Source organism: Gopherus flavomarginatus, chromosome 7, assembly GCF_025201925.1.
Source record: "Gopherus flavomarginatus isolate rGopFla2 chromosome 7, rGopFla2.mat.asm, whole genome shotgun sequence".
NCBI lineage: Eukaryota > Metazoa > Chordata > Testudines > Testudinidae > Gopherus > Gopherus flavomarginatus.
This window is the reverse complement of record NC_066623.1, coordinates 112,868,878-112,889,189: the sequence shown is the minus strand read 5'-3', so window position 1 is coordinate 112,889,189 and position 20,312 is coordinate 112,868,878. Positions and strand designations below refer to the sequence as shown.

Below are 20,312 nucleotides of genomic sequence, written 5' to 3'. Positions count from 1 at the left end.
TTGTTTTTGTGGATACAGACTAACACGGCTACCCGTTTGATACTTGACACATTACTGCAGTATCTGTGCACCTCTAATCCTTTTAATTTAGCTATCTCACAACACCCCTGAGAGATGGGGAAGAACCGTTGCCCCCATTTTACAGATGGGGAACTGAGGCACAGAGAGGCTAGGTGACTTATCTAAACAGTGTGCACTGATTTAAATCAGCAATTTTAATCATGAGTTAAATCAGCAAGCAGGAAATCTTGATTTTTGCCTTTGAACTTTTCCGTTATATTCCTAAAGAAAGATTCATTCTTATTGGTTGGTAACCATTTAAAGTATATTGACTTGCAACTAAATATTAGCGTTTACATTAAATTTATTGCCTCTTTTTGCTAACCAGAAGCATACACTCTATTTATACACATTTATTAAATCAGTTATGTAGTTTAATTTACATTTATTCAGCTTCTTAATTTTTACATTTTTATCGTGCTAGAAAATGGTTAATGATGGATTTTTTTATTTAATAGATTTATTTTTAACTTGATTTGTGCCAAGCTCTATTTGGATGGAAATTTAAATTCAATTAAAAATGCACACAAACCTTTTTATTTTTTTACTAAATAAAACTACCTTAAATGCGCTGGAAACAAGAAAAAACATTTACCAAAAATATTTTGCATTGAAAACTAACTGATTTGTTAAACTAAGTATTATCTGTAATTAGTGGATTGAACTGATTGTTTCTGGTTGCCATATCCTTCTAGAGTTTAGAACTAATATATCTCATCCTCTCCTGTCTTGTTTTCTTCTTCCAATCTATAAACAAACACTAGTTTTCCTGCTTTTTCAGTTCCCAATTTGTTTCTTAACTTTGAATTAATTAGTTGAAGAAAATATTCTCTGCATCTGCAGAAGAGGCTACTGCTATCAAAAGCTGGTTTAGCACTTCAGCAAACTTTGGTTCCTGATGATTAGCCCAATGATTTCTACCACTTGAACAGTTTGATATTTTTTAAAATTTGGCAGTAAACTTGCACTGCTTGAATATTATTTTTATATTTATTTTTCAATGATTGTAAAGTTTGTGTCTTATAGATTGTCAACTTTAAAACCATTTAATTTGAAATTTTTTTTAAAATAATAGATCTATCCTGTGCCCAAGGTCACACAAGAAATCTGTGGCAAAATGGGGATTTGAACGTAGGTCTCCAAATCTTTGCTTTTGTTGTCCGCTATTTATGTAATGTAGTAAAACTACAGGCTCTTCCTCATTTTTAACTGTAAATAAGAGTATGGTAGATGTTTGAGAATTTGCTCATTGCAGTTTTGGGATTCTTGGAATATGACTAACAGGGACATTGCACTCCAACTGTCTAAGCCAAAAAAGGGAAAGCAATCAAATATGGATGGAACAAAGTTCTGAAAGATAAATTCTGCCTAAGTGGGTATTAACCCACAAAAGCTCATGCTCCACTACGTCTGTTAGTCTACAAGGTGCCACAGGACTCTTACTTTTTATAGCTTAATTAATTAATGCTATTCCATATATCAGAAATATGACTGGTTTAAAGGCAAGACTTATGTATCATTGTTACTTAATTTCTAAGGAATGTAGTCTTAGATAACGTACATATCTTTTTGTAAATGTATGTATCAGACAGTAGTAGCAGAACGTAAGTAGAAATTTTGGGGATATAATTCAGTCTTCTGAACAATAGTGTGACTAATTAGATATAAATAGTAAACTTGACTCAAGAATGTATCTGTCTTGAGGTGTCTACTGTACAGGATTTAAATTTATCCAACACCCACTAGGTCAAAGACTAAGCCATTTAGACTAAGTGAAAGAGAACTGAACTTATGATGCGTTCAAAGACCCACCCTTTGCAATACAAAGGAGTAAAGAAGTTGCGTTGTCTGTTGTGTATTGTATTTAATTGTAGTATTATCAATCATTTTCCTGTTAAATAAACTTAAACTTCAGACACCTCTTTTGCTTTTGTTACACTACTTTTCCTTAGTGGGTGGGTGGGTGGGGAATCTATCCTGACCTAAAACTCCATCTGTGAGATTTCATACAGATCATCTGCAGTTTGGCTACGTAGTGTGGGAAAGTCAAAATCAAATGCATATAGTCAAGCTTATAAAAGGTTTTTCTCAGTCTCAGTTATAGAATAGACTGGTGTGTTCTCATAACGATTAATCAAATACAGAGTTGTGAAAGCTAGAGTGTACTTTAGTCTCGATAGTGTAGAATTTGGGTGGCTGAGAGTTTCCCTGTTGAGGACCTAGTATGGAATGTAGTGAAACTATGGAAGATACCTCTCAAGATCCAGCAGGTACAAAGGAATGGGGGAGAGGTACAGGATTTGTGGATGGCCGCTTGGCCCAACCTGTAAGAAAATCAAACTTGCCAACGAAGAGTTCTCTAGCCATCCAAGGAAAACACATGATCCTTGTTGGGGATTCAGTGCTCAGAAAAATCGAAAAAATATTCTGCAGGGGACAAGTGGGCAACAGGACAGTATAGTGCCTTCCTGGAGCCAAGACACAAGACTCTAAGATTGGATAGGCTTAGGAAACCTGCAGGCAAGGATCCCCATTGGTGATGGTTCATATTAGCACTAATGAGATATACGTCACAAGATATCTTGCAGATAGCAGATGATTTCAGGGAACTTTGACATTCTTCTTTAGCACTCTTCTCTGAGGTGCTTTCTGTCACAAAGGAAGACAGAAGGCAGAAAATTCTGAAAGTGAATTACTGGCTAGGTGAGTGGTGCAGGGTGGAGGATTTTGGTTTTGTGGAACATTAGTCCACCTTCTCTGGGGGAGTTTGAATGGCCTCTGCCTCGGCAGAAGAGGGACCAATCTCCTCAGAGACAGGCTGGCTTAGCGTAGTCAGGAGGGGTTAAACTACTAGCAAAAGGGAAGGTAAAAAGAGGGAAGATATGAGCACTCAGCACAAAACTGAGAGGCTGAGAACAAAATTAATCAAGGAACCAAAGGATGTGAAGAGAAGCAATTTTTAAATTGCCTATACAGCAGTGCTAGGAGCATGGGTAACAAACAAGAGAAATTGGAATTGCTCCTTTATGAGCATATATTTTATCTAGTTAGTATTACAGAAACATGGAGGGATGATTCACATGACTGGAATGTTAAAACTAATGCTTATAACCTATTTTGGAAGAATTGAGTGGGCAAAAGGGGAGGGCATGTGGTGTTTCTGAGTCACTGGTAACTTGGAAGAAAATGATCTTGAATGCTTATGAATCAGTGTTCTATCCGATAAAGGACAAGATAGAGTACCAGCTGGTGTCTGCTATAGACCACCAAATCACACTAGGGAACAGGATTACTGCCTCCTTACTCACCTATTTAATGTGTAGTGTGACAAAGTTCCTCCTTTACCTTGGTGGTTCCTGTGCTTACTGACGGATTTGCTCACCTCAATGATCTTCCCCTCTGGTGGAACGCACGGTCTGGGTCAACTCCTCCTGTGTTTGATCAGGAGTTGCAAGGTTTGGGGGGAACCCGGGCCCACCCTCTACTCCGGATTCCATTCCAGGGCCCTGTGGATTGCAGCTGTCTGTATTGCCTCCTGTAACAGCTGCATGACAGCTACAACTCCCTGGGCTACTTCCCCATGGCCTCCTCCAAACACCTTTATCCTCACCACAGGACCTTCCTCCTGGTGTCTGATAATGCTTGATTGTCTGATAATTCCTCAGTTCTCCAGTAGCACACCCTCTGATCTTAGCTCCTTGCGCCTCTTGCTCCCAGCTCCTCACACGCACTTCCTCTCCTCTGGCTCCTCCCCGCCTGACTGGAGTGAGCTCCTTTTTAAACCCAAGTGCCCTGATTAGCCTGCCTTGATTAGCTGCAGGTGTTCTAATCAATGTAGCTGTTTCCACTGCCTTCTAGAAAAATCTTAATTGGCCCCAGGTGCCTTGATTAACCTGGAGCAATTGCCATTTGGTTACCATGGTACTAGGGATTTGTTTAGCCTGGGGTTAACATACCTGTTCCTCAGTACTTTACTGTAGCCATCTGGCCTTGCCCCATCACAGTAGGGAAAAAAAAATCCTGTGTGATCATGGGGGATTTCAGTTTGAGTGACCTGCTGGAGGTCTCATGTTGCAGAATTTCTAAACATCATAGATGACCTCAAAAAGTGCTGCAGCCAACAGAATGTAATTCTATATTAGAAGTTGTTCTAACACATAAAGAGGAACTGATCACAGAATTAAAAAATGGTAGCCTGGGTAGAGGTGATCATGACCAGTCACATCTATAATATGCAAATAGTATAAAGTCCAGACCATTACCATATTCACTTGGTACTTTAAGGCCAAATTCAGGAAGTTGAAAACAATTATGAGCCAAATCATCTGAGAGGAAGAATTTAATCAGAAAAATGTGCATGATAATTGGGAATCATTTAAGACCACCTTCCTAGATGCCCAAAAAGCCACAAGCCAACAATCAAGGAAGGAGGCTGTACTAGTTAAAAAACCAGCCAAGTTTGGAAGAGAAGGGAAGGCTGCTGTGAAAATAGACATTTATATATAACAAATGGAAGAAAGGGGTACTTGATATTAATGAATATAAATCAGAAGTTAGGAATTATAGAAAATTGATAAAGGAAGCCAAGGGACACAAGGAGAAACTTATGACCAGAAAAGTTTAGAACAATAAGGAATTTAAATATATTAGGAACAAAAAGTTCTTCTTTGAGGAGTGCTTCACTTTAGGTGTCTTGGCACCCTGCGCTTCTGGTCAGAAACTTGTGGTAGCAATGCCCTGGTTAGCCGTGCACACATGGCAGCTGTCTCACGCTGCTTCGAGCAGTTACCTCATGTGTGCAGCCAACTGTAGCAATTTCCTACTATACTGCCTCTGGTTTCAGTCAGAATGAGAGCAGTGCCCTTCACAGCTCTTGTATTCCTCTAATCTGTGCCCCTTTCTCAGTTATTTCCCTCGTTGTTGATTTCTCCTTTCATTTTTGTTCTGTTTACGATTAAAAAAATTTTTTTCCCTCCCTGCCTCAGGTGGGTAGTCACGGAAGAGGCATTAGACCGGGACTATTCCCATTCTTTATTCAGCTTAGCCTCTCAAATATGCCTGGTTCTCCAAGTTTCAAGTGCTGTCTAACGTGCAGACTTTCAGTACCGGTGACAGATGGCCACCACGCAGTGTGTCCTGTCCATTGCCTGGGGGAGACACATTACCCAAAAGTGTCCCCACTGTAAGAAACTCACAGGGAGGACAAGGAAGGCTAAGGCCCTCCAACTAAAACTTTTAATGATGGAGAGACCCCTCTGATCCTGAGTCTGACACCTCCTTGCCAGTCCTCACCTGCAGCTGCCTCAGATATGGGGTCCTCGTCAAACATGGCTGCTAAGAACCCTGGTCCTAAAAAAGACCCCAAAAAGCGGTCTGAGTCTTCGCCACACTGTGATTCGCTTCCTAAAAAGCAACCTCTGACCATAAAAACTGCCCTGGTACTGGCGGCACCAAGAGCGCTAGACCGCAAGGCACCAGTACCGTCCAGTACCAGGACGTCCGAAGACGTGAAAGACCTGGTGTGGTCTCACTCTCATAGCAGCAAAACTAAGCCTCCTAGCTTGGCACTGAGGGAACCTAAGAAACCTCAGGCACAGAGCAGCGCTATGGTGCCACCTGCTGCACCAATACAATATGGCAAGTCTGCGGCACCGACTGTGCTCCTTCTGGTTACAGCCTGAGCTTGCCTGTGCTGCTGGTACCGCAACAATTTTTCAGCCAGGTGGACCTCCTCATTACTTCCACCCTGGGAACTCCACTTTTTGGCACCGACAGTACCCAAGCCAAGTCAGGGCCAAGCTTTATCACGATACCCACTGGCTTGGCCCCTCCTCTTTCCAGTGATGAAGAGGAGGAAGTGGAGACAGGGATGGGCACTCCTCACCACTCCTCTCCCCAGCCTGGACCCTCACAGCCACAGGGCGCAGTTTGGTAACCCCCACAATGGGTGCCCTCTTCCATGGCCCTCCCACTGTGGTGTGCATACTGGGACCCCTGGGCATTATAAAGAGCCCAGAACGTCCAGTCCTCCAATCCACCCAGGTCCAGGGCACAGCGATTGTCTCCGCTATCTGCTCCAGCTTCCTCAGAACTGTTGGAGAAGGAAGCAGAAGAATCTGTGGAGAGACCAGAGCGTGACACCCTCCCACCTACCTACATCTTGCTTTCGCCTCCGGACGAAATAATAATGCCGCTTCCCACACAGAGGGAGTTGATTTCAAATCTTTCCAGGATTTATTTAAAAGAGTAGCTGATTCATTAGACATCTCAGGCTATGCTACAAGAGACTCAACATAAGCTGACAGATATATTGCAAGCTTCTCCATCAGCCAAGATAGCAATACCCATTAATGCTGCCACCTTCTTGTAAGAGATCTGACGAGGTACTATGTGCTGGCTAAAGGAGCCGAGTTTTTATTTACCCCTCCTACCCCAAACTCATTGGTGGTAGAGGCAGTTAATCAAAGGGGGAAAGCAACATCAGACCAAAACCACCCTCTATGATAAAGGCTGGAAAAGCCTAGACCTCTTCGGCAGAAAAGCCTATTCATTGGTGACCCTTCAGTTTCGCATAGCAAACTATTCTATGTTACTGGCCAAGTACACACACGCTTTTTTTCTCAGATGTCCTCTTTTATTGAGCACATCCCAGCTGACAAAAAAGAACACTATAAGGCTGATAGCTGAAGGTTTCCTCATCGCCAGAATGGCCCTGCAGGCTTATCTGGATTCTGCTGACACAGAGGCCCACTCCATCGCCCTGTCCATTATCATGCAAGGGCTTCATGGCTCCATCTCTCCGGCTTCCCCAGGGAAGTTCAGGCAACTGTAGCGGACTTACCTTTTGAGGGGCAAAAATTGTTTGCAGAGAGCACAGACATCTCCTTACACACCCTGAAGGACTCCTGTGTGACACTAAAGACACTTGAAATCTATATTCCTGTGAACAAAAAGAAACGGCAGTTTCTGTAACCAACGATTCCACTGTGCCCCATACACCCAGCCTCAACGACATTATGACCAACGCAGGAACAGTCATCTGTGTCTCAGCCACCCACTTCTAGGCAAATGTTTTGAAGTGTTGATAGAGGACACAAGAACCCCACATTCTCCAATTCTGGAATCACCTCTAATTTCCAGCCCATTTGGGGCCCGCCTTACACCCTTTTACCAAGTATGGAGAACCATCACTTCAGACAAGTGGGTTCTGGAAATTATACAACATACACATCATGGCATCCTACCTACCTGGAAGCCAGAATGCCACAGCAGATGACCACAGCAGGAACTTCTCACGGATACATGAGTGGGAACTGGACCAAGGAATTCTGCAAACTATATTCCAACAATGGTGATTCCCCTCAATAGACCTTGTAGCCATGACCCACAATGCCAAACGCCTTCAAAGTTGCTTCTGAGCAGGACTGGGACACAACTCTCTGGGAGAGGCCTTCCTTATGAAATGAGAGGCCATGCTCCTGTACGCCTTCCTTCCAATCCCCCTGTTGAGCCGTGTCCTATACAAGATCAGACAAGACGATGACTCTGGGATTTTTGATTGCACCAGCATGGCCCAGACAGACATGGTTCCCAAAACTGGACCAGATGGCTATCAGATCACCACGAACCCAGGATGCCTCCTTAACCCCAACATTTCAACTCTTCGTCTCAAGGCCTGTTTAATCTATGGCTGGCAGAACTCAAAACATGCTGTTCTAAGGAAGTTCAAGACATTCTACTAAACAGTGGATGTCTGTCCACACACAAAACATATGCACACAAACATAAAAGATTCTTTATCTGCTGCCGAGACAAGCAGATCATTCCACAATCGGCCCTGTTACCTACTATCCTTGATTACATATTGACGCTAAAAAAAATCTGGCTTCTCGACTAGATCACTGAGTGCATTTATCAGACATCACCACTTTTCACAACAAGATGGACGGACTCATTGTTTTCATCCATCCACTGACTAAACGCTTTCTGAAGGGTATAGAGAACACTTATCCAGCATTAAGGGACCTGACCCCTATGTGGGACCTCAACCTTGTTGTCTGTGCCCTAATGGGCAAACCCTTTGAATCGCTAGCAACCTACTTGTTCCTACACTTATCCAAGAAGGTCATCTTTTTAGTAGCTATCATATCATCGCACGGGGTGGGAGAGTTGGGTTCCCCAATGGCACACCCACCTTATACCACATTTCTCAAGGACGAAGTCATCCTATGCCCATACCCTAAATTCATATCCAAGGTCGCCGCCTCCTTCCATCTCAACGAACCCATTTACTTACCTGTATTCTTTCCCAAGCCGCCCGCCAATAACAGAGAGGTGTCCCTTCATATGCTATATGTCCACAGAGCACTGGCATTCTATACAGAGAGAACAAAAATGTTCAGAAAACTGTCTAGGCTATTCGTAACCACAACAGAGGTCAAACCATTTCCAAACAGAGATTTTCTAAATGAATCTCTAATTGTATCCTATTACGTTACCAAAATTACAGTCTGCAAGCTCCTTCTGGACTTTGCACACACTCCACTAGAGCTATGTCCGCATCCATAGCCTTTCTCAAACATGTATCCATCAATGAGATTTGTAAAGCAACTACATGGGCATCGCCCCATACTTTCACCAAACATTATGCCCTGGAACAGCAGTCAGCTGCAGATGCTCACTCTGGACTATCGGTGCTCTCCACCATACATACATTAACTCCGAAGCCCTTCCTTTCCACCGAGGAGCACTGCTCTTCAGTCACCTGAAGTGGAGCACCCACAGGGACACTCCTTGAAGAAAAGAAGAAAAGGTTACTCACCTTCTGCAGTAACTGAGGTTCTTGGACATGGATGTCCCTGTGGGTGCACCATTACCCACCCTCCTCCCCTCTACTTTGGAGTTTCAGCTCGATCCTCTGGGGAAAAACGGAACTGGGTAATGGTTGGCTGCACGCGCGAGGTAACTGCTTGGAGTGGCGCAGGATTGCTGCTGCGCGTGTGCAGCCAACTGGGGCACTGCTATCATAAGTCTCCAACTAGAAGTGCAGGGTGTGAATACCCTAAAGTGGAGCACTCACAAGGACAACCATCTTGAAGAACCTCAGTTACTGCACAAGGTGAGTAACCATCTGAATTTTGACAATAGTATTGGTTCATTACTGGATGGAAATGGTAGAATTAAAATAAATAATGCACAAAAGTCACAAGTGTTCAATAAAGATTTCTGCTGTCTTTGTGGGAAAAAGCAGATGATGCAGTCTCATCATATGGTGGTAAGAACATATTTCCATTCCACTAGTATCTCTCAAATGTGTTAAACAGGAACTATTAAAGTTAGACATTTGAAAATCAGCAAATCCAGATAACTTGCATTCAGGAGTGTTAAAAGAGTTGACTGAGACACTTGCTGGATCACTAATGTTGATTTTCAGTATGTCTTGGAACACGGGGGAAGTTCCAGAAGACAGGACGAAAGCTAACGCTGTGCCAGCTTTTGAAAAGGGTGAACAGGATGACCTGAGTAGTTATAGGTCTTGTCAGCCTGACATTGATCCTGGCAAGATAATGGAGTACCTGAATTGGGACTAAATTAATAAAAATTTAAAGGAGGGTGATTAAGGAAAATCAACACATGCTTATGGGAAATAGATCCTGTCAAGCTAACTTGATATATTTTTTGATGAGGTTACAAGTTTGGTTGATATAAGTAATAGTATTGAAGTAATATACTTAGAGTTCTGTAAGGCATTTGACTTGGTTCCTCATGACATTTTGATTAAAAAAGTAGAACAATATAAAATTAACATGGCACACATTAAATGCATTAAAAATTGGCTAACCAATAGGTCTCAAAATGTAACTCTAAACGCAAAATCATCACTGAGCGGGTGTTACTGGTGGGATCCCAGAAGGATTCTTTCTTGGCTCTGTGCTATTTAACATTTTTATCAATGACCTGGAAGAAAACATAAAATCATCACTAATAAATTTGCAGATGACACAGCAATTGGGAGAATAGTAAATAGTGAAGAAGACCGGTCATTGATTCAGAGCAATCTGGATCACTTGGTAAAGTAGGCACAGGTAAACAATGTGTGTTTTAATATGGCCTAATATAAATGGGTACATCTAGGAATGAAAGATGTAGGCAATAGTCATGGAATGGAGGAGACTGACTCTGAAAAAGATGTTGGGGTTGTGGTGGCTAATCAGCTGAATATAAGCTCTGTGTGATGCTGTGACCAAAAAAACTGATCTGATCCTGGGATTCACAAGCAAGGGAATCTTGAATAGGAATATAGATGCTTTTACCTTTGTTTTTGGCATTGGTGGAACGCTGCTGGAATACTGTAGCCAGATCTGATGTCGATAATTCAAGAAGAAAGTTGATAAATTGGAGAGGGTTCATAGGAGAGCCACGGGAATGATTATGGATTAGAAAACCATTGCCTATACCCTGCATTTGATTAAGCATTGTATTATGTAACCTATAATTCTTTAAAGTGGTAAAAAGTTAAGATCATATTTTGTTTTTAAAGGAAAGCAACTGCTTCCCTTATCCAGCAGTGTGCACAGTGGAGTGGGACCATCAGCATGGCAGCCAGCTGGAGAAACCTCAAACCTGGTCCGCATGAGAAACCAGTCCCTGGGACAGTCTGCTCCTTCTCTTACTGCTGGTTTGGTGAGTCTAATAATATTTTCTGTTTTCTGTTTTCCAAATAAAACTACCTAGTGAAAAGTTATTTGATCCTTTTCTTCAATAACTTTTCTATTAGGCTAACTCAACCATTTGTCATGAGTAGAGCTGCCTGGAAAATGCAATTTTTCTTTGGAAAATGGAATTTTTAGCTTGCCTTGGGCAGCTGTCTCCTGGGAATGCCCTGTTTCCCAGACAGCCAGCTCCCTAGGGGATTGGGCAGCATGGGGTGACAGCTGCTCAGGGATCTGAGGCAGCCTGGGCTGGCAGGAAACCATGTAAGCAGGCTGGCTAGGCATCTTTCCTGGCTGCTTGCCTTGTTTCCATCAAAAATTTCAACAGAATTGACGTGTTCCCATGGAATGTTTCGATTCCATTGAATCTACATTTTCCTGCTGAAAAGTCTATCAGAAATTTTTTGACCAGCTCTAGTCATGATTGCTTTTGATACAACTCTTTCTGAAATGGAGACCTTTAGCTCTTGATGTTCCTTCCTTCTTAAGTACTGTAATTGACAAAGCACCTGGAAAAAAGTCCAAAGCACAAGACTGGGGAAGAGAAGATGGAAATCTAAGGATTATTTTCATTTAGTGATACATATTAAATAGCTATCCTGTACTTTGGAACACACAGATTGGTAGGCTTTATTCCCATTTCTGGAGAGTGTTTACATGGATAATGTGTGTTTATTTAGGTCATACAAGATACATTTTGGTGTCACAATCTCTTTGTTTTTACAGGTTGTTATATAACTTGGTGTAATACGTATATTGGGATTGGTTTAATAAAAAGACATTAAAAAGGGTAAAATGATGTATCCTTTGTATAATTTAGATTGCAGGTCCTCTGGGATAGTGGCTATGGATTCACATAATGCAGCACCTAGCACACCATAGCTGCTGAGTGATCTGTGACAGCCTGACAATATCCTGTAATACCCTCAATAAACCTTATGGGATTCAGATAAAATGTACTGAGTTAGTTAAACCTTATTGAAATAAGTTTAACACCTTTGGCGTACATTATATTAAAAACGCAGTTGTGTGTGCGTTTGTGTTTATTGTGGATTTTTATGTGCCTTCTCTAATTGGGGGAGGGGGATGGGCGATGCTAATAAGCTTCCTTCATTATCAGCTTTTGAAGCCACTCCCCTGGGGAGCTATGTATATACTAGTTCACACTAGATTCTCCAGAGACTAACAGACAAACTTTTGGATGGAAAGCCTGAGTTTAAGCTGGCTCAGTGTCTGCTCTTCTTCCTGATCTAGACAACAGGCAGGATTCCTGATTCACAGAGGGCCTCAGTCCTTAGGACAGTGTTGGAAGGACTGAGCCTGCCAGAATATATTCTAGGGTGATGTCTGATAAGCTTGTTAGCATGCGTGTAGGTTCCATTTATTGTTTTTAATTTTTTTTCTCTGTAATGAGTTTTACATTAAGAATAAAATAGACTTGCATAGGAAGTGCTGCATGGTAACCATTGACAATCACTCTGTCGTCAGTCTCTGAAGAGAAGCGAGCAAGTCAGTTTAGGCAGACTGTGTTTGCTGGAAAATACAAATGAAGAAAGGGAACTGTACAGCCTGGGAATACCCGGGTCAACATGAGGAGAGATGCGGGTCTCCACCCAGAAAGGCAGTGGCTGGGGAGCTGGAAGCCAAGAGTAGGTGGGTGCCCTTGCTGATCCACTGAGGAGAAATGCAGGTGTGGTTGCCTTGAATTGTCACAAAAGCCAAATCTTAAATTGAGTTAAAGGATTCAGCATGAATGTATAACTTGTCAGCTCTGGCAATGGTCAAGTTTTGGAAATTCGGACATAAGTTAGTATCTTATAATTTTGTTTTGGAAATAACAGATGTCTGGCATCAAATGGACCGTTCAAAATGAAATTTAAATCTTTAAAGAACAAAAATCTATACATTTGCGTTATTGGCAATTTTGGTTTTAAAATGAAGTGTTTGCACATCATACACAGTTTTAATCTGTCGATGTACATTAGTCATGTCAATGGACTGACTTTTTTTGTGATTTGGCTTAATTGTACTGTGTCTTTGTTTGGTGGCTGTCTGCAGGCCTGGTTCTACCTGTTTTCGTTAGGTACGTAATCTTTTCAGGGGTTTGTAACTTGACTGTAACAAAACAAAGACAAAATGTTCTGACTTGTATCTTGGCACCCAATTGCTTATTTCAGGAGGATTTAAAAAGTATATTAAATATTTTAAAATAAAGGTTGACCTTTCTCTAGAACAAGACAAATATGTTTCAGATTAGTGTTATATCATGCGCTAATGAAATTGGCCAATTTTATAAATAAATAAAATACCGTGAGGTACTTAGTTTGGACTGCTGCGTTGTTAGTGTTTTAATGATAAACTGTTGAGTTAGTGGATGTAACTTTTATATAATTTGATTGATTCCAGACATGCTAACTCATAACCTCTTCCTACTACACAGTGACATGATAAATTTGTACTTTTTGGCTTTATTGGTGCTTTCTGTAGTACTTATTGAAAGATTAAAAAAGCAGATTGGTTACCAAGGGCTCTTCTAAACGTGTGGCTCACAAAAATTTTAGTGCTGCGGGCCCTTTAGAGAGATTTTAAAACTCGTTGGCTTATCACAACCAAATACCATTTTTTTGGCACACTGAGGACTCTAAATTCAGGAGTTCAGGATGCTAGCTTCAAGAGGGACACTAGAGTTTGGATGGTTATGTGACTTTATTCAACTGCATACGGTTTGTTTAACTGTGTAAACAGATCATCCAGATTTTTAGAACTATAATCTTAAAAAAGGGATTTTTTTGGTGTTTGGACATAGCTAAGATTTTAGTGGGAGGAATAGTCCTGTTTCGAACTGCATTGTTGCACAATGTTTTGTTGAGACTCTGACAATGCCAGACATAGGGGCATTTTCCAAGTTGAAACCATTTCCGTGTTTAGTTTTCACAGAATTTATTGTTGAAAACCCAGACTCAGAGAGATAATGAAGTGAATGGAAGCAACACTTTCACAGCTTCATCACCTGAATTCTTCGTTGTCTCCTTTAAGAGAAATCCAGAATTCCTGGTTTGTTAAATTTGAGAACTTTGGGCTTTGTTTTGTGATCACTAAACAGTTCTAAGAGATGTTCTTGAGGTGAGATAGATGAGGCTGGAATGGAGTCAGCTGTTACTGAGAATGGCTTTTGAAACCAGTCAGTATCTGGAGATTTGTATTGAACTTCAGAAAAATAATAATGAAATGGGGAGTACAATCCAGACAAATGAGTTAATATTTGGTCTTTAACTTGTTTTATCAACTGGTCCTGGACATTTTCTTCAAGATTATCAGTGCCTTGGCAGATGATATTTGATATAGGACTGGTTTTCAGTGCCATGGCTGCTTATTCCCCATCATAATTCTACCCGTCTATTGCTGGTGGAAGTAGAAGGATTTCACCAGTGTAGTGCACTTGTTTACATTTTGCAATTCACATGGCCAGAACATAACATGCTTCTAAAGCTTTTTGAGGAACAGTTGCTTCTTTAGACATAACTTTTGTTTGGCTGCTTCAGTTCTTGTTTCTGGGCTCTGATCTACGAATTCTAGGTGTTTGGTTTCTAAAGGTAGTAGTTTCCCTGGCCTGATACTTTAATTTACTAACATTTGAAAACAAATGACACATTGTGGCTATGGACTTTGTACAGTAATATCAAGACCTGAAAAATCCAAACATTAGCTGGTGGTGTCATATTGTCAACTTTTCTGTTTAACATTATTAAAATCCTTTTTGTCTTCAGCTGAGGTTAGATACATATAAGTTTAGCAGTTGGAAAAAATTGTTCCATTATAAACAAGATGCACACCTCTCTCCCTCAGCACCCTTCCCCTGTCTTCTGCTGTTTGTGCTGCTGCTTCTAGTGCTAGAAGCCTCTTTGCTCTCTGCTCCAGCAGAGGATTTTAGCTGAGAGACTTTCTGCTGAAGGCTACCCGCATAAGATGCAGACCCGTAGATAAGATGCATTTTATTTTTAAAGTCTACTTTAATAGTCTTTTAATTAGGAAACTCCCCTGCCCCTTCCTCCCTTCCCCCCCAAACAATTGTTATTGTTAAAGGCATGTTTTGTTAAAGGCATGTGGATTAATTTTTTTCTGAAAAGTTTGTGGCTCCCCTATGAACCCTTTGTGATTCCCCAAGGAAGCCGTGGTTCACAGTTTGGGAAGCACTGTTCTACAGTAAACTTTTTGACTTAAAAGAATGGAGTTCAGCTGTAACGCTGAAATTTTAATACTTGCCTCAATGTGTGCTGTAGTGCTCAGGCACATATACATATGATCACACTCTATTTTCATTGCTCTATAATAACTTACATTGGGGTTAATTAAGAATAGAGATTCAAATGTAAAGCCATGACTCTGAATTTCGTTGCTTTTGTTGGTTTAAATCAGAACTTTTAAAACTATTTTAACAGTTGTTAGTATTCAATTTTATACTGAGTTGGGTTCCAAAACAATGACTAATAGCTTATGGCAAGATGAACTCCTAATTAAAAATAATGAATTCTGGGACTTTGGAACTACTTAGATGTTTGGAGCTGTTTTAGTATGCTTGTGGTATTGGAAGATGTTTTACAAATTACAACAGGAAAAGGCTCCTTGCCAGGAGCATTAATCACTTTGGAAAAATTGCTCTGAAAAGAGAGAGAGATATTAATATTGACATTATACTACTCTATTTATCTGTTGATTCTCAGAGTCTGAACTTTTGTAGTGGTATGTGTGCCATTTCAGAATGTTCATTATATGTTTCCATAAAATAGATGGAACAGGAAGAGAAAATGGCAATCTAGTGCCAAAAAGGTGGAATATTGAAAACAGTCATCTTTACTGGATGCACTTGAGTGGCTTGTTTCTGCTCCCACTCATTTGACAATCTGGACTTGGTTTTCCTCTGGTGTTTGAATTTGCTAGGTGGAATGGCCTGTCATGAGCCTCCAAAAGTGTTTTTAATTTTATTTCCCCCCCTCCCTTTCTAGCTGCACTACTTCTACAGGCTGGCTCTTGTGCTTCAGTTGCTATCTCTTAGATTTTGAACACATTCATGAAGTAAGTTGATAAAGTAACAATAACAAACCTGCAGAGACTGGAGTGCAGGTTTTTAAACAAATAAGACTGACAACTAAAGTTACTTATGAATATTAGCTCATAAACATCTAAGAGTGTTCTAGATTGTCAGAAACCCAATTTACAGATGGTGAAAATGTTTCTGCATTTACATATGTGGCAATCTGGATCCATGGGCTTCAAGTAGTAGAGCACATTGGATCCTTGACTCTGGGAGGAATAAGTCTTCTGTGCATCTGAAGAAGTGGGCTGTAGCTCACGAAAGCTCATGCAGTCTCTAAGGTGCCACAAGTACTCCTGTTCTTTCTGTACAGACTGACAGTGCTCAGTACTCTCCTCTAGAGGGAGACCAGCATCGGCAGATGCCAATCAAGCCTATTGGGCGTTTTAAATGTATGTAAAGACTTTCAGGTGGTGACCTCACTCCATTCTTCTGCTGAATCCCTTTAACTCTTCTAGTCATAAAGCAGTTATGGCTCTACTAGAGTGACCATGAGTCCTGCAGGTGGGGAACACCCGGAAGCTTTTTACAGTATTTGCAGACATTAGAGGACTTTACCACCTAGCTGTTATAGTTATGGAAAACTTGACCTTTTTGACATGGTTTCTGATCATAAGTCTGAGGGAGTCTGGGTGAGTTTTATGTACAACTTGCAGGTTCTAAGTTAGCAGTATGAGTTCAGGTAAAGGACTTGGGCATTATTGTGGACAACTCAGTGGAGACCTGTGTTCAATATGCTGTCAAAACAAGCAAACAATAAGTAAGTATGTTTAAGGAATGGGTTGGAGAATAATACATAAAATATTATAATGTTATTATGTAAATCAGTGGTTTGTTTTCAAATGATATTGCAGAATTAATCTGGATTGGCTAGTGTGGATGTTAGGGGATGGAAAAATTCTCATTGAGAGTGTGAAAAAATTGAAATGGTTTACTTTATGAAAGAGTCCAGTAGAGGGGACATGATCACAATATACGAAATGAATGGTCTAGAGAAGATAGATCATGAGCTTGTCTTCTGGCTCGAAACACAAGAACCAAGGGAAAATTCTTTCAAACAATGGGTTATCAGACAGTGGAATTCATTAACACAGGATGTTGGTTAGACTATAAACTTGACAAAATTCATGGATGTTAAAGTAAATAACAAGACTATTCAGAATCATAGCTTATTATTAAAAAAAAAAAGGGCTTTGAACTAATTTTTAAACTGTTAGAGCAGGGGTGGCCAACCTGAGCCTGAGAAGGAGCCAGAATTTACCAGTGTACATTGCCAAAGAGCCACAGTAATACGTCAGGAGCCCCCCTTCAGCTCCCCCACGCCGCTCCCTGTGCCTCTCACCCACCAGTAGTTGTGCCGATCAGCCCTCCCCCTTCCTCCCTGCACCTCCCAATCAGCTATTTTGTGGCATGGAGGAGTCTCTGGGAAGGAGAGGAGAGGAGCAAGAGCATGGGAGGCCCAGGAAGGGAAGGGAGTGGAGTGGGGGCAGGGCCTGTGACAGAGGCAGGGGTTGAGCAATGAGCACCCCCTGGCACATTGGAAAGTTGGCATCTGTATCTCCAGCCCTGGAGTTGGTGCCTGTACAAGGAGCCGCATATTAACTTCTGAAGAGCCGCAGGTGGCTCCGGAGCCACAGGTTGACCACCCCTGTGTTAGAGGTTAGAATGCGATCTTCATGGGGCAGATGACCCTATTTCAGGGTTTTTTCCATGTTCTTTTGAAGTATTTGGCCACTGTCAGAGACAAAGTTCTGCAATACCTGGACTACCATTATAGTGCCAAATGTGAGAAGAACAGATGTTTTAGGATTCATATAGAACCCCTCAAGCACTGTTTGCCCCTCCTCATGGAAAAGAAATATCTGACAGTAAATGTTGCATCTTGGGTAAAATGCAGTTTCCCGGAAGGACTGAGAGTACTTTCTACCCTCTCAGGGTATCAGATACTAAGATGGTCCCAGAATAAAAGCAATAGATGATCCCATCTTCTGGGTCAGCAAAAGGACAATGATCTGAGGAGGAGAAATTACTTTGAAGGGGCCTGTCAGTAGAAAGATAGTGGCTTCTGTGAAGAAACTTTGAATCCTTGGTTTTTTTCCTACTCTGCCTGCCTGATATAAAACGTATACAGCAGACTGAAAGTTGTAGATGACTGCAAAACTTTAGCAGATCCATGGAGGCCAATGATCATAGAATCATAGGACTGGAAGGGACCTCCAGAGGTCATCTAGTCCAGTCCCCTGGACTCATGGCAGGACTAAGTATTATCGACCCTGACAGGTGTTTGTCTTACCTGATCTTAAAAATCCTCAATGATGGAGATTCCACAACCTCCCTAGGCAAATTATTCCAGTGCTTAACCACCCTGACAGTTAGGCAGTTTTTCTTAATGTCCAAACTTAAACCTCTCTTGCTGCAATTTAGCTCATTGCTTCTTGTCCTGTCCTCAGAGGTTAAGAACAATTTTTCCTCCCTCCTCCTTGTAACAACTTTTTATGTACTTGCAAACTGTTATGTCCCATCTCAGTCTTCTCTTTTCCAGACTAACAAAACCAATTTTTTTCAATCTTCCCTCATACTTACCTTTAATCATTTTTGTTGCTCTTCTCTGGCATTTCTCCAGTTTGTCCACATCTTTCCTAAAATGTGGCCCCCAGAACTGAACACAATACTCCAGTTGAGGCCTAATCAGCGCAGAGTAGAGCGGAAGAATTACTTCTCATGTCTTGCTTACAACACTCCTGCTAATACACCCCAGAATGATGTTTGCTTTTTTTGCAACAGTGTTATCTCATATTTAGCTTGTGGTCCACTATGAGTCTCGGATCCTTTTCTGCAGTACTCCTTCCAACCAAGCTGTGCTTCCAACCAAGCTTCCTTTTCTGGGCTAAGCACTTTTGTTCGTATGCAGTGCCACATACCACATTATTTGGATAATATCCAGAGTCATGGTCTTGACTGCAATAGCTAAAAGATCTTTGTGACTGAAACAATATACTGTACGTTGGATTAATTCTCCAAGGCCAGAGTAAAAACTCTTCCTTTTAGAAGCAGTCTGCTCTTTGGAGAAGTTAGAAATGATCCAGTAATCTGTATCCACTTCTTAGAACTATGGTCTACCCTATGATAGGCCTATGAGTTGGAGCTCTAGTTTGTATTTTAAAAGGAACAACATATTCAGTATCTTGAGTTTATTTGCCTTGGAAAAAGTGTGAGGCAGTTCACTTTCATTCCCAAAGACCTGACTTCAAGCTCCTTTCAAGTTTTGAGCAGTCAGCTAGAAAGTGCAAGGGCCCAGATGCAAAGCCCCCACAGCAGGGGAAACTGAGAGACTCCTTACATGCTTGACTCCAGACAATATTGGACCAATGGGTCCAAGACACAAATGTATCCCAATAAAATTCCCCAATCATGAATATGTATAGTTGCCCAAAGCTCTGCGGATGGGATAGTGGGGGGATGGTTGGAGTGGTGGGCTCAGTGGAATTTGAGGTTGGGGCTGCTGGAAGTCTGACGACATCCGTAGTGAGGCAGAATTACGGTTGTAGTTTATTCGCTCTGATGTACAGTCATGTGATGTGCATTTTTGGTGGAGAAGAGGGTATGTATGATTGGTTTTCTTAAGTTTCCATTTTGTTGCTTTTTAGGTTTTGTTTTATGTATGTCATGTATAGCCCAACCTTAACTTATGGGGGCGGGATAGCTCAGTGGTTTGAGCATTGGCCTGCTAAACCCAGGGTTTTGAGTTCAGTCCTTGAGGGGGCCATTTAGGGATGTGGGGCACACACAAAAAAACCCAACTTGGTCCTGCTAGTGAAGGCAGGGGACTGGACTTGATGACCTTTCAAGGTCCCTTCCAGTTCTATGAGATAGGTATATCTCCATATATTATTTTTTTTAACTGACACACAACACTTTTTTTTTGTGTATTAATATTGATAAGTACTCAAAATCATATACAAAAATGGTGTTTGAGAGTATTATTAGCTCTGCTCTCTGACAGCAGGAGCAGAACTCTTATTTATTACAGAATGGTCTATTTCAGAATTATATTAATTCCTTGCTACTGAATAAATATGTGTGGTATATGTCTGTGAAAACCTCAGTAATTCAGGGTTGCTTTCAATGTTTCCTCTAATTTTTTCCATCCATGTGCGGAATGAATTTTGTTACATGCAGCACCAATATTGAGGTAATATGCAGATATGCGTCATCACTTCTGTACTTTTACAGCAGCCCTTATTCCACCAAGAGCACACAGCATCTTACTGCTAGTAGCTAGCTGAGTCTTTAGGAAAGGTCTGTCTTAAGGTGACGTCTGCAGTACCTATCAGTACATGCTTCGCAAACTATACATTTAAATGCACCACTGAAATGCAGCCACCTCTGGGGAGGAAAGTCAGCAGCCAGCTAGGCCAACACCACAGATAGCACCGTGCAGCAGTTTG

General features: G+C 41.3%; 1 protein-coding gene across 4 annotated transcripts in view; it reads left to right on the top strand.

Annotated features, from left to right (window-relative positions):
* MAST2 (microtubule associated serine/threonine kinase 2) overlaps positions 1–20,312 on the top strand; it is a 359,963-nt gene that overhangs the window by 50,010 nt on the left and 289,641 nt on the right. For all 4 annotated transcript variants that reach the window (XM_050961826.1, XM_050961825.1, XM_050961827.1 and 1 more), the window contains exon 3: positions 10,601–10,743. In XM_050961826.1, the coding sequence (XP_050817783.1) occupies positions 10,601–10,743 (143 nt within the window). The remainder of the gene's footprint in view (positions 1–10,600; positions 10,744–20,312) is intronic.